Source organism: Dromaius novaehollandiae, chromosome 1, assembly GCF_036370855.1.
Source record: "Dromaius novaehollandiae isolate bDroNov1 chromosome 1, bDroNov1.hap1, whole genome shotgun sequence".
NCBI lineage: Eukaryota > Metazoa > Chordata > Aves > Casuariiformes > Dromaiidae > Dromaius > Dromaius novaehollandiae.
The window spans coordinates 54,685,319-54,697,361 of NC_088098.1; the positions used below are offsets into that span (position 1 = coordinate 54,685,319).

The following is a 12,043-nucleotide window of genomic DNA, read 5'->3' on the forward strand; positions in this document are numbered from 1 at the left end:
CGGGCCAGGGCCGGGCCGCGCCCACGTGCGAGGGGCGCAGGGACACGGGCCGCCCGCGCAGCGCCCATTGGCGGGCGCCGCCGCGAGCCGCCGCCAAACAGCGCGCAGGGTCTTGCCCTGCGTAACAAACAGCGCTTTCTCCGCAGGCCCGTGGAGGGAATTGAAGGACCGTTGCGCTAGCCAATCGGGAGCCGGCACCGGGGGGGGTGTCACTCCGTTCCTCCGCCGCCGACCAGTCAGCTGGCGCTCCGGCTGGGGTCATCCGCCTCTAACCAATGATCTCCGGCTGTACCGGTTCCGTGCTCTGCAGCCTTCCTGCGCCTGCAGCCAATCAGCGCGCAGGTCTGTACAGCGCCGTGCGAATGCTTGGCCGGGCGTGGGTCACCTCCGGGCCCGGGAAGGTGCGGGGCGGGGCGGGAGGGGCTGGACCCAGGGTCGGGGGGCCTGGCCCGTGGGGCAGGGGGTCCTCGGGGTTGGGGGGGTCTGGCCCATGGGGCTGGGGGCAGCGGGCCTCCGTGTCGAGGGGTGCCTGTGCTGTGGGGTTGGGGGAGCAGCTGGGCCCCATGGCTTGGGGGGCCCTGCCCTATGGTGGCAGGGTGGGTGGGGGTGAGCAGGACCCTGTGCCGTGCGGGGGGGCCCTGCCTCATGGGGCTGGGGGAGCAGCTGGTGCCCCATGGGCAGGGGCCCTGCCCCATGGGTGGGTGAGGAATGGGGACCCCATCGGGATGTCTGGGAGGGCCTTTGCTGCAGGGGGCTGGAGGAGGTAGCGGGGCTTCTGGGCCTGGTGGGGGGCTCTGCCTTGTGGCAACGTGGCTGGGACCCTACAGCTGAGGTGCCCTGTGCCATGGGTGTGGAGGGTGGCTGGACCTGCAGTGGGGAGGTGGGGACTGGGTGTAGGGGGCAGTAAGTGCTCCCATATGGTGCCCCATATTTCAGTCTAGGGCACCCTCTAGTTTCAAGACTGTCCCTTGCAGCGGGGCCTGCCGTGGGGCAGCGGGTACACTTGCCCCATGTTCCTCCTCCTCTCCCCACAGATGGCCCAGAAGCTGGCGCTCTGGCGGTTGCTGTCCCTCGCCCCCCGCACACTGCCCCCACCACGACCATGGGCTGGGCTCCCCCAACGAGTGCCCCATGGCCCCCTGGTGTCCCCTGGCCCCACAGCCCCTGGTAGGGCCCTGGCCACCCCGGCGGGCTGCGGGAGCACCTTTAACGTGCAGGACGGCAGTGACTTCCAAGACCGCGTGGTGAACAATCCCAAACCCGTGGTGGTGGATTTCCATGCACAGTAAGTGCCCGGGCCCATGGCCAGGAGTGGCTTTTGCATGTCTCCGTTGTCTCAAATGCAAATCCTTTTGCCTTGTTTTCCTGCCATGATGGCCCTTCGGGTAGCTTGTCCCTCCCCACCACTGCTTTTTGTGCGAGCTGTAGCGCTGCTGGGCACCTACCTCCCCGGGACTTCTGTTGTTAAGAAGCACTCCTGCCTCTACAGTGAGGTCCTTGGAGATTTCACCTGTCTTACACCTTTGTAAGCACAGCCTTGCCAGTATTTAAAACAAAAATGCCAAGAAAGCGTTCCCCTGGGCAGTGTAGTTACACCTTCAAAATGCTCTGGTGTCAGCTTGGTGTGAGCATTTTATCATCCTGCAGAAAACACCTCAAGACTGAAAAAATCCCAGTGTCTCTGTGCACCCCCTTATATGACTTCTTAAAAACACCTAACAATATTAACATTAGAAAAACACTGTGCTTCATATGTTATCAAGGTGTCAGTGTAGCTAATGGACAAGAAATAATGAGCATAACACAGTGGGCCTTAAGAGGGCCTGTGTTTGCACAGTGCTGCTGCACCTCTCACCACCTGGAGCCTATGGTCTGATGATGGCAAGTCCCAGGGACAAGTTTCGTTGCTCTGTTTTGCTGCCTTGCAAATCTCATTGCTCCTGTATGGCTCAAGAGATGTGCGCTGTGCTGTGCTGTAATGGTGTCTGCTGCAGCACGTTGCCCAGTTGGCTGTACTTTCCTTCAAAGGTCCAGGCAGATGATTACAGCAAATAACCTCATTAATTTAATACAAGTGAAGCTGTGCCCACTGTTGAATCATTTCTTAATGCTCTTTTTATTACCTTCAGCTTTTTTTAAGTATCTCTTTGTATTCAGGTGACAAGAATGAGTGGCTGTGAAGATTTGCGCTTCCCTGAGTGATCGTGTTTTGTCTTTCCAGTTTTCTTAATGCTGCTTGCTCTTGAGGCAGGGCTGTTGATAGCAAAGGCCTTTGTCAGTAACAGCCCTGTGATACCAACAGGAGCATTTGCCATCAGTAAAGATTTTGCCATCCTCTTGCCAATAAAAATATACCTAGATGTTAACTGCTGGATTAAGGATATTGATTATCTTTGTATTCTTAAGTATTTTGCTAGTCCTGTGTTGTCGATATCTGAGCCTATTGTGACAGATTCTGGGCAAACAGCACAAATCAGCCTGAAAACTTGTGCTCTAAATAGACCAAACAGACAAACCAAAATGAATGTTAACTGGGATTGCCCAGGGAGGAGAGGGCAAACTGAAAGCCTGAAATCTGACATGGAGAGAATCTGAGGAGGAACAAAGTTTACCAGAGCTTCAATTTTAGATAAAAAAAGATGACAATAAGAGCACTTAGCTTTAACTCATGTTCTTTTGAACTAAATAAGCTCATGCCTTCCTAACTGGCGCAGTTAGAGGAAGCAATGAATGTTTTCTGTGTACAAAGCTCTGCAGAGTCTGCTATTACTGCACTTGGGTTTGAAATGGGTAGCCTTTCTTTTAACAGATACTATGTCTTTGCAATTTTTGCAGCTAAAGGGGGCTTTTCTGTAAACACTGAAATTATTATGGAGGCTAAATCTTCTGCTTGACCACTAGCATAAGCCAAACTTAGTGTGGGCTGCTACCCCCATACCTGATGGCCGCACTCACACAAGTGCAACTGAGCAATCAGCTGGGTTACAGATCAATGTGTAAGCACTAGTATGAACGCAGAGGTGGGTAGGGATGAATGGCTGGTAAGAGGGGGAAGGAAGACCCCATTAGCTTGGCAGAGCAGATTTTGATATGACTGAAATGACATCCAAAGCACCCTGTGAATAAAAGGAATTCTACATAGTGACCTCTTCCTCCTCTCACTTACCTCTACAAAAATTTGACAGTGCCTTTGTGATAGAAACATCTTTTGAAGTCATGATTTTGGAACGGTGTTGCTAGCTTAGCTTTTAAATGGAAGGGCTGCAGGAGGGTTGGTTAATGTTTACACTCAGTGTTTAAATCCTAGTGCCATCCTGTGGCACAAAGGTCAAGGTGAAGACAAGAGAGGTGAAGTGCTGGTAAAGGCACTGGTGTATCAGCAAGCCCTGCCATAGCTGCTGCTGTGCTTGTCTCCTCTAATGCCTGCTCTCCTCTTTCTTCGTCAGATGGTGTGGCCCCTGCAAGATCCTAGGCCCCAGGTTAGAGAAGATGGTGGCCAAGCAGGAGGGGAAGGTGCTGATGGCTAAAGTGGACATTGATGATCACACAGACCTTGCTATTGAATACGAGGTAGGGGCCGAAGAGCATGGGCTTTTCTTTGCTGACGATGCAAAGATAGTCTCGCTCTGTGGAGAGGTGTGTCTGCGTGGCAGCAACATTGGAGGGAAAGGAAGCCCAGTGCCACTGCCTACAGATTGCTGATTCACTGGTCACTCTTTATTCAATGGGTCTTATTGCTTGACTCTCTTCTGCTGCTCATGTTCAGCATTCTCACCTCTCACTGCAGAAATGTGTCCTTTCAGCATTGCAGGAGTGTGTAAGTGGTTGCCTGCCCCCAAGGAGCTTGGAGCATATGCAGTGTTTTGCTGTGTACATAGGCTGCTCAGACGTGAGGCAGGACATGAAGTAACAAGCATCAGTCTGTTGAGCTCTTGAACACAGTTCTTCATGCAACCAGCCCATCCTCTCTTTTCCTTTCTTGTTTTGGTTTTCTCTCTGGGTGATCATGTCACATCTTTAAGATGCATCACAAGGAGACACTTTGGGTTTTGTTTAGACAAGTGAAAGGCAGCACAGGGAACATACATACACAATAGGAGCATACATCTCTCTCTTGACAATTGGGGGCCTCCATGCTTATGTTACTATTTCACGCTCTTGTTGCATGTGTGTGTTCTCTGTGCAGCCTTGCCCCCAGGAAGGAGCAGAGTGACCAGAGAAGGCCACGACCTTGGCTTATGTGTTTTTTAGGGTTTCGTTTTGTTTTGTTTTCTTCCTGTGTTAGTGAATAGGCAGTTTAAGAAATGAGAGAATCTCTCCGAAGACTCTCCTAGCCCCTGCTGTCTCTCCTTGTAAACAACTACTCAATCCATGGAGACAGGGCATCCTGCTGCTGTGTTTTACAGCCAAGAAAGAGCTTAATTTTCACTTGCATATCACGCAGATAGGAGCTGCTCCCTCTCCTTGGATGGCATCCTGTTCCCAGGGCCGAGGCTAGCACAGGAAGCTTCTCAATTTGCTCAGCAAACTCAACTGACTCGTGAGCAAGCTGTGATTTTTTGCTAAGCCTGGAGGAAGTGTTCTGTGCTGTTCTCATACCCTGCAGTGCTGGAAAAAGGAGGAAGCTGAAGCAGCTTGTTCCCTCCCACTCTTTCCTAAGCAGAACTTTCTGCCTGTGCTGTGGTGGGATGTTTGCCCAGTAGGTGCCCACAAATGAGAGGATTCAATTTCCACAAGCTTGGCAAGAGAACCCCTGATGCCATCCTTGCTGACAGCATGCTGATAGATACGCCAAGGTCAAGGAGGATGGCTGCTGGCTTGTTAAAAGGGCTGTGTACTGCAAGCCTGATGGCTGTATTGCTCAAGGGTGCTAGTGAGAACAAGTTGAGGAGGCGGAGGTTGTTTCAGAAAGGGTCAAAAAGTGTTAAATCCTAATCGATGCAGGCAAGGTCTTGGTAGCTTGGTAGCAACTGTCCTATCTAAGGAGAAGAGAATGGAGATTATTAGCTTAACTCTTTTATTGTTCCAAGCCTTCCTATAGGTAGAATTAGCTAGGATTACAAGAGGATAATCTCAGATGACTGGAAAACAGCAAATAGAGTGCACATATGTAAAGAAAGGTCTTTAAAAAGGCTGAAAGTTGTTCAGTTCTGTAAGACTGATTACTCTGTTCAGCATCACGTGCACTTTCACAAGGCAGTGAGTGAGCAGCTGCACCGTCCTCCACCACATGCATACATTTATTTGCAGGGTCTGCCTATGCTACAGCCCTGGTGGGGTAGGTGCAAGCAAGAGTCAGGCTGTGGGGAAGGGCTGGCTTCCAGCAATTCCTTCAGAAGTCTTAAACACAACACCGTTTCGTTTTGCAGGACAGCCTAGGGTTAGTCACTGCACCATTTGCTCTCTGGGTGATGTGTGTGTCTAGTCTTGACTGTTATCCTGTGGCTAAGACCCCCTCTCTTGGCAGCCACAAATGGTTAGGGGTAAAGGAGGAATTTTTGATCTTGTCTTCATAATTTGGGGTATCCTTTTTAAGACAGAAGTTTGGTCCCCAGTTTATATCATACTGAGCAAATGCTTGGTTTTGCTCCTTGTTCTGGGAAGTTGCCAGTTATGGAGATGTGAGCAGAAGGGCTGATGGGAAGATACTAAGTCAGGATCAAAGAAGGACCAAAGATGGTATTTGGAAGAGATGAGGAAAGCCAAAGAGGGATTTTTTTAAAGCCCTTCCACCTGGGATCAGATGTCTCTAGGCTGAGAAAGTTTTCATCTTGGGGGTTTTCAGTGTCCATGCCACCACCATAACTCCTCTGCTAGCTGCCAGGAAATCTCCTCCCATCTATGTTTATTCCCTGCCCACGCACGTAGACCCCAGCTTGTTGCCTGATTGCACAACATCCTCTCCAACAGATTCACTAGTGTGGGGGGAGGAAGGGAGAGGGGGAGAGACCCCTTTGAAGAGCCAAGGAATGCCTGTGCATTCCTTCACACACGCTTCTGTCTGCCCTTGGCTCCGAGCTGTCCCAGCTTAGCACGAAGCACAGACGCATTTCCTGCTACTAGAGACATTCCAGACACCCTTCCCTGTCCAGTTATGCACAACACAGAATTTCTTTCTCTGGGGATTCCTACTCCTTTTATCTAACACCTTTAATCTCTGACTGCGGCCTTTTCCCACTGTTCCACCATGCTCTTGACCTCTTGCCCTAAGAGCAAAAAGGGATAAGGAATACTTTTGTTTCATCTGCTTTTTCTTAAAATTCTTTAAATTTATATTTTGCCTTGGCCTGTTGCCCTATGCCTGTCCACTGGGAAAGAGCAGTCCCTTCTGCTATGGGTGGGCAGTGCAAACCTGAAGTAGTCCTGGAGAACTGATGGACACAGGGGCAGTCGTTCATCAACAGAGCTCATTCCTGTTCGGAGTTTTATGTCTTGTTCCTAAACATGGGTGAAATCCTTCCCCCTGCCTAGCTGTGTAGGATCTGAATTAGTACAAAAGCCTCAGCTTTGGTTGGGAGAGAATTCCCTTGGTAGAAGTGCTGCCAGGAATAGCCTGGATGTCTGCTCTCTCTTTTTTTTTTTTTCTCCCCCTTTATTTTTTTCAGAGCTGATCAAAAGCAGCCTGACCTCTTTTCTAGAAATGTTCTGGAGGAATAGGAGGGCTTTTTTAGTTTCAGTGCAGATTGGATCCAAAAAAATAGGAGAAAAACAACAACAGAAAGCTGAAAGTTTCCTGCCTTTTAGAAATTCCCACGATGTTTACTTCATAAGCACCACAACCAAGTATGTGCTCTGTTAACAGGCTGCCTCTTCTGTAGCTAACAGAAGGGATGCTGTCATGAATGTCATTTTCCCTAAGCAGATGCAAGGATCTCACCGGGTCTCTGGTTCTTGCCTAGCTCTGGAGTCTGTCCCTGGGCCTGTTGTCAAGATTTCCTAACTGCTACAAAAAGGGGGAACCGGGCCCCACTCAGGGCTTCCAACTTCGTGGTGCCCAGTTTTAAAACTGCTATTGCGCCTTTCTCTTTCAGACTGTTGGGTTTTTCTTTGACTCTTAAAAGCATAGAGCACAGTGCTTCTGCTGCTACCCCAGGGGAACAGGGAGGGAGGAGATCTGGGCATATCACCTGCCTGCCCTGATACTATGCCTGACTTGAGACGTGTGGGAGATGAAGGGAGCAAGTATGCATGAAGCTCATGGGTCTGCTGGTCAGCATGCAGAGCCCTGTAACTCAGTATTATCTGGTCTTCTCTAGTGCTTTGAAGTGTCATCTGTTTCTCACCTGGCCTAGTGCTGTGTCTTGTGGTGTGAAATTTAATGTTGCTGGTTGGATACACTGTTTTTTGGATGGAGCTGGGGTAACTCTGCTCATTATTACCCCACTTAACAAACCAGAGGAAAGCTCTGTGGAACTTTGCCCTTCTAGGAGAGGAGAGACCAGTCAAATGCAGTATTTGCACTGTTGTACTTCTCTTGTCTGAAATCACAAGTGAGCATGTCAACAGCTCTGGGGCCCAAGTTTTCCAGATCTGCTGCAGCCAGTCACTAGGAGGAGCTGAAGAACACGCATTGCACCAGCACTAGAGGAGGTGGCGGAAGCCCCATTGCTGCCATCCTGTCAAATTAGACTGCACAAGGCCCTGGAGGACAGGCTACAGGGAACCATGCTGGACTGGCCAGCTAAAATGGGAAAGAAACAGAAGAACAAAATCTCTTTCATCTCAAACCCCTGATGGGAGCAAAGCCAGATCTCTGGAGGGTTTCCTGTAGGAAGGATTTGTGAGTGTGGCAGATCCTTGCTGGCAGCGAAGTGGAAGACAGCTGGGAGCATGTGAGGGAAGGCCCTGCAGGCTGGCAAACAGGCAGCAGGCGAGATATGGACAGGATGTGTTTCAGGGGAGAGGCTTTGTACAGGTAAAAGGGTGCTGAGGCTGCAGGGGCATGCAGCTGTCTACTCAGAAACACAACCAGATCTCTCCCTCATGCAACTCTCTGAGCTTTGATTGCTCCTTCTCTGGATTGTGTCCGCAAGGTCCGAAAGTTCTTCTGTTGTCGTTCACTCGGCAAGTCCCTGGGGAGCACTGTCATTTCCACTGCTGTTCTCTTGGGTAATTCCCAGCAAATTTTGTTCTAGACTAAAATAGTAACACCCAGAGCAATATGGCTGCGTGCTGTCTCTGATTGAGGGGATTTCTCTCTTTTTACCTAATTGTCAGGGATCCGCAGTGGACAGTCGCTGATAACAAGCTAAACCGCTGAAAAGGAAAGATGGGCTGGAAGGGACTGTCAGTACTGTGGTAGGATAGAGCAGGAAATCTTCTGCCTGTTCAGTGATGGGGTGGGGAGCCGTCCTCTAGCTCCTTTCCTATCTGGAGAAAAACACAGGCCCAATCTGATACCAGCCCAGCCATAAAATGTCCAAAGATCATGTCTGAGAGGTGTCCTGGAACGTACTGGTAAAGATTGGGTTTGTTTGCTGATGAGAGCTTAAACGGGAAGCCTGAAAGGAGAAGAGGAATTTGTACTGGAGGGGGCAAAAGCTTTACCTGTTTAATTTTATATTAGGTTTATTTTTTTCTTTTAAATTTTGGGTCTTACTTAAACTAGAAAAGTTGCACAGACTTAACTTGAGCAGTGTTACTTAAGTCAATACAGAGATAAGGCCACTGGTTTTGCTAGGGAACACGTTAGCCTTGGGCAGTGTACAGTTACTCTCTTACAGAGAGAGGCCTGAGGAGGTTGAATTTGTAGCTTGCTCTTAATAAAATGCCTTTAGCCTTAGAAAATGAAGTCTCTGGAAGTGGAAAACAAAGTCTTACCTAAAAATATCTTTCTCTTTTCTTGTACCTGGCTTTTGGTCTCTAGCCAAGTGTAGTTAACCTGCTGCTCCCAGGAGTGAGGGACGCCAAGGAGGCACAGCAGGTCTTTGTAGCGCTCCATTTGGGGTCTGAGTGCAGCCGGTCTCCTCACAGCCTTTGCATACACATGTCTCTGTTTCTCTTGTCCCCCAGGTGTCAGCAGTGCCAACTGTGCTGGCTATGAAGAACGGAGATGTTGTGGATAAGTTTGTGGGGATAAAAGATGAGGATCAGCTGGAAGCATTCCTCAGGAAACTCATCGGAGCCTGAAGTAAAAAGGTGGCTGTACCTCTGCCTCTGGATGTGTCCATGTCACTCATTCCTTGCCTGGGAGAGCTGATGGGCACATGACCTGCCAGACTTGTGGAGCCTGGGGTTTTGTTATGTTTTGGGGGTTTTAGGAGATGGACGATGTTGTAACCTTTCCTTCCCACTCCCCCCTTCTCTTGGGCAGCAGTAGTTATAAAGGTGCTGAAGAGCATGGCTGCTTATTCTCAAAGTGGGGAATGTGGCTGGAATTAGGAGCCCATCTTTATCAGCAAAGAGCTGAGTTAGAGGAGGAATGTTTTTCCCTTTGCCTAGTGTCAGATAGCCCAGAGCAGAGGGCAGCTACTCCCTGCAAGACGTGGATGCATACCTGCCCTGGGTGGGTTTGTTTAAAGCTGAGAACGCCTCTGCATTGTCTGTGAAACGTGTCCTTGTCCCTCTGTCCTCATGTTGCTGGGACACGTATGAATCTTCTGCAAATCTGTGGGCTTCTGTCTTTTATAAGAGAAAATAGAAATATTTTATGGGTTTCCTATTGTAGGTCTGTAATAAAGAGAACTTTATTGGTCACTTCTGTCTACTTGGAGAATAAACCTTGATTCTCTGAAATCCTGGGGAAGTCTCCTTGCCTGTCCAGAGAGGTGAGAAGGAAGATAAGCAGAGCAGTGGCTTATTTCTTATGATGGGTTGGAAAAGTGCAGGTTAAGACTCGAGACACTTAGATAGCCTAAAAGGTAATGTTCCTAAAAACAAATAAGTGGATTATTTTACAGGGCTTTCGATGCTGCTTCTCTGACTTCCCAATCTGATCAGACCCATTGTTGGTGCTGCTGAATCCAGGACTCCGGGAAAAAGGACTCTCCTGTGTGCAGAGGAACACTGGCTTATTGCACATAACAAACTTGCTCAGCACCCCCCACACACCCAGGGTGCTTTTTTCAGTCCTTTCCTGGTTGAGGAGTCTGAGAGCCTCCTTCTCCCTTATGTGAATAATTAAATCTGCTCACGCAGGTGAGCCATGCCAAAAGACAGCCTTTTGACTTTAATTGCCTTGACCTTTAGACCAAGGGACAGAATTGTGTTTGTATGACCAGCAGCCTTCAGCCCTTCCCTCCTCCTCCTCTTTCTGTCCTATACCTGTCTCCAGTCAACCTGACTTTTGGATGCTTCCCATTTTCCTCTGCAGTGCCCCATTCCAAGCTTCCTCTTGCACTTGTAGGCAGAGCACAAGGCCAGGGCTGATGCCCATTATAACACTTAGCTTCAGGTGACTTACCTAAGATGCATGAGAACACTGTAAATGCTTAATAACCATGTAAAAGCCTTTTTCCCCTTCCCTGCTTCTGTTTCACTTCAGTCGCTCTTAACACTGCTTTGGCTCTGCTCCATTTTGCCTCCCTGGCATAGGTTGGTTGTTACGAGCAGCAAGGCAATTTTTTCTACACCTTTGCAATAACCATTTATGACCTTTTTAAGGAGTGGGGGAGTGGTGATCTAAGTCCTGTGTGTTATGCTGCAATCACAGTGCTGCAGGCATTGCTGTTGTCACGTGCTTTCCTCACCCTGGGCACTATGGGGCCTGGATAACAGCAAAATTGGTGCCAGTTGCCTTAGAGGGGGTACCTTGCTGACAGGTCCAGGCTGAGCTAACACCCTGGCATGTTGCTGACATAGTATGCTGTTGGAAGTGATGTCACATGGAGGTAATTCAGCAAAGCACTGTTGGTCAACTATGATCAGTTAAAATAGCACTTCACTTTAGTGGTCTCAAAAATAAAATAATGCTGCTGGTATCCTGCTCACGTTTCAGGCCAGGCAATTTGCTCTGCAGTTTCAGTTCACCTAGCATTCCTGCTCCATAAACACTTCTAGTAAAGACTATCTCTATTTTCCTGCACATGCAGGAAAAGTAGGGGAACAGCGTCACGTACCCAACAATAGTCAACTTTCATGCCTCACCATCCCACAGAACAGGAAAAAACACAGTGACTTTGCATTGTGCATTTAAGAGACAGTATAAATTAGCTATTTTATCACTTCCTTCTAAGGAAAAGTGGAGCTCATGTGGCATTCAGCTATTAAAGCAGCAGCATGCTTTAGAATGCATTGCGTGAAAACCACAACTGTTTCTCTAAGATAAATACTGAAGACCCACATATGTAGTGCACTGCGAAAAAGCTCTCCAAAACATTATAGCTGGTGGAGAGGAGAAGGGAGAGTTTGGGAGCACCTTCGGACTCCCCGAGTGATTTGCAAAAATGTCACTACAGTACAGGACTTAAAAGTGCAAAGACGTTTTCTGCAGCAGGATTTTAATTCAAATCTCTGTTTAGTGTCTGCTGAGGGAGGCTTCAAGGATTTCCACAGCTGCTGTTACTAACAGATAAAGTGGAATTGGGAAGCACTACAAGCAGTGTATTTATATAGAAGTAAAAAGAGGGGGGTTACAAAGCAATTTTCATGCCACCTGAATGTGATGTTGGTCATTCCTGAGAGAGACAATGCAATAGGTTATTTCTCAACCATAGTTGCTTTTTCCAGGTCAGTTGTTAAAATGTTTTCTCTGTTCTTGTTCTGGCAAGGATGCAGTTGTTCTACATTTTTGGAGTTAAACATGTCTAACATTCCTCCAATCTGTTAAACATTTACTTTTTCCCGCCCAGGACTGCTGCATTACAGCACTGTTCTCTGCTTCTAATGTTCCTGGTTGCTATTTTAAGAACGTGTGGCAGCTGGTGGCTTTCCAAGGGTGCAAAGCTGAACCAAACCTGCTTCTTGCTCCCAGGTACATTCTGAACCCAACATCAAGACCCCCACAAAATTCCTGTACCCTACCTCTGCCTTTGTGCTCGTGTTCTTGTCAAAGGGGCCTGAATCAAGGCCATTGGAGGTTTTCCACTCACTTCTGTTGGCTTGC

At 48.7% G+C, this 12,043-nt stretch overlaps 1 protein-coding gene across 3 annotated transcripts; it reads left to right on the forward strand.

The window, feature by feature from the left end:
* Window positions 1-187: 187 nt before the first annotated feature.
* TXN2 (thioredoxin 2) lies at window positions 188-10,924 on the forward strand. 3 transcript variants are annotated; one of them, XM_026117961.2, is made up of 5 exons: window positions 214-401; window positions 1,035-1,285; window positions 3,447-3,570; window positions 9,013-9,138; window positions 9,900-10,924. In XM_026117961.2, the coding sequence occupies exons 1-4, from the start codon at window positions 276-278 to the stop codon at window positions 9,127-9,129; spliced, it is 618 nt and encodes a 205-aa protein (XP_025973746.2). In that variant the 5' UTR covers window positions 214-275; the 3' UTR covers window positions 9,130-9,138; window positions 9,900-10,924. The 3 variants fall into 3 exon arrangements, with proteins under 3 accessions (XP_025973747.1, XP_025973746.2, XP_025973744.2); XM_026117962.2 differs by lacking the exon at window positions 9,900-10,924 and having other exon boundaries at window positions 188-342; window positions 9,013-9,696; XM_026117959.2 differs by lacking the exon at window positions 9,900-10,924 and having other exon boundaries at window positions 217-401; window positions 9,013-9,735.
* Window positions 10,925-12,043: the final 1,119 nt, after the last annotated feature.

Bases quoted from the DNA above. Each gene is read 5' to 3' on its own strand.
- TXN2 (XM_026117961.2), top strand. From the start codon at position 276: ATGATCTCCGGCTGTACCGGTTCCGTGCTCTGCAGCCTTCCTGCGCCT. The intron at 1,286-3,446 runs GTAAGTGCCCGG...TTTCTTCGTCAG, and splicing joins GTGGTGGATTTCCATGCACA to ATGGTGTGGCCCCTGCAAGA. The intron at 3,571-9,012 runs GTAGGGGCCGAA...CTTGTCCCCCAG, and splicing joins ACCTTGCTATTGAATACGAG to GTGTCAGCAGTGCCAACTGT.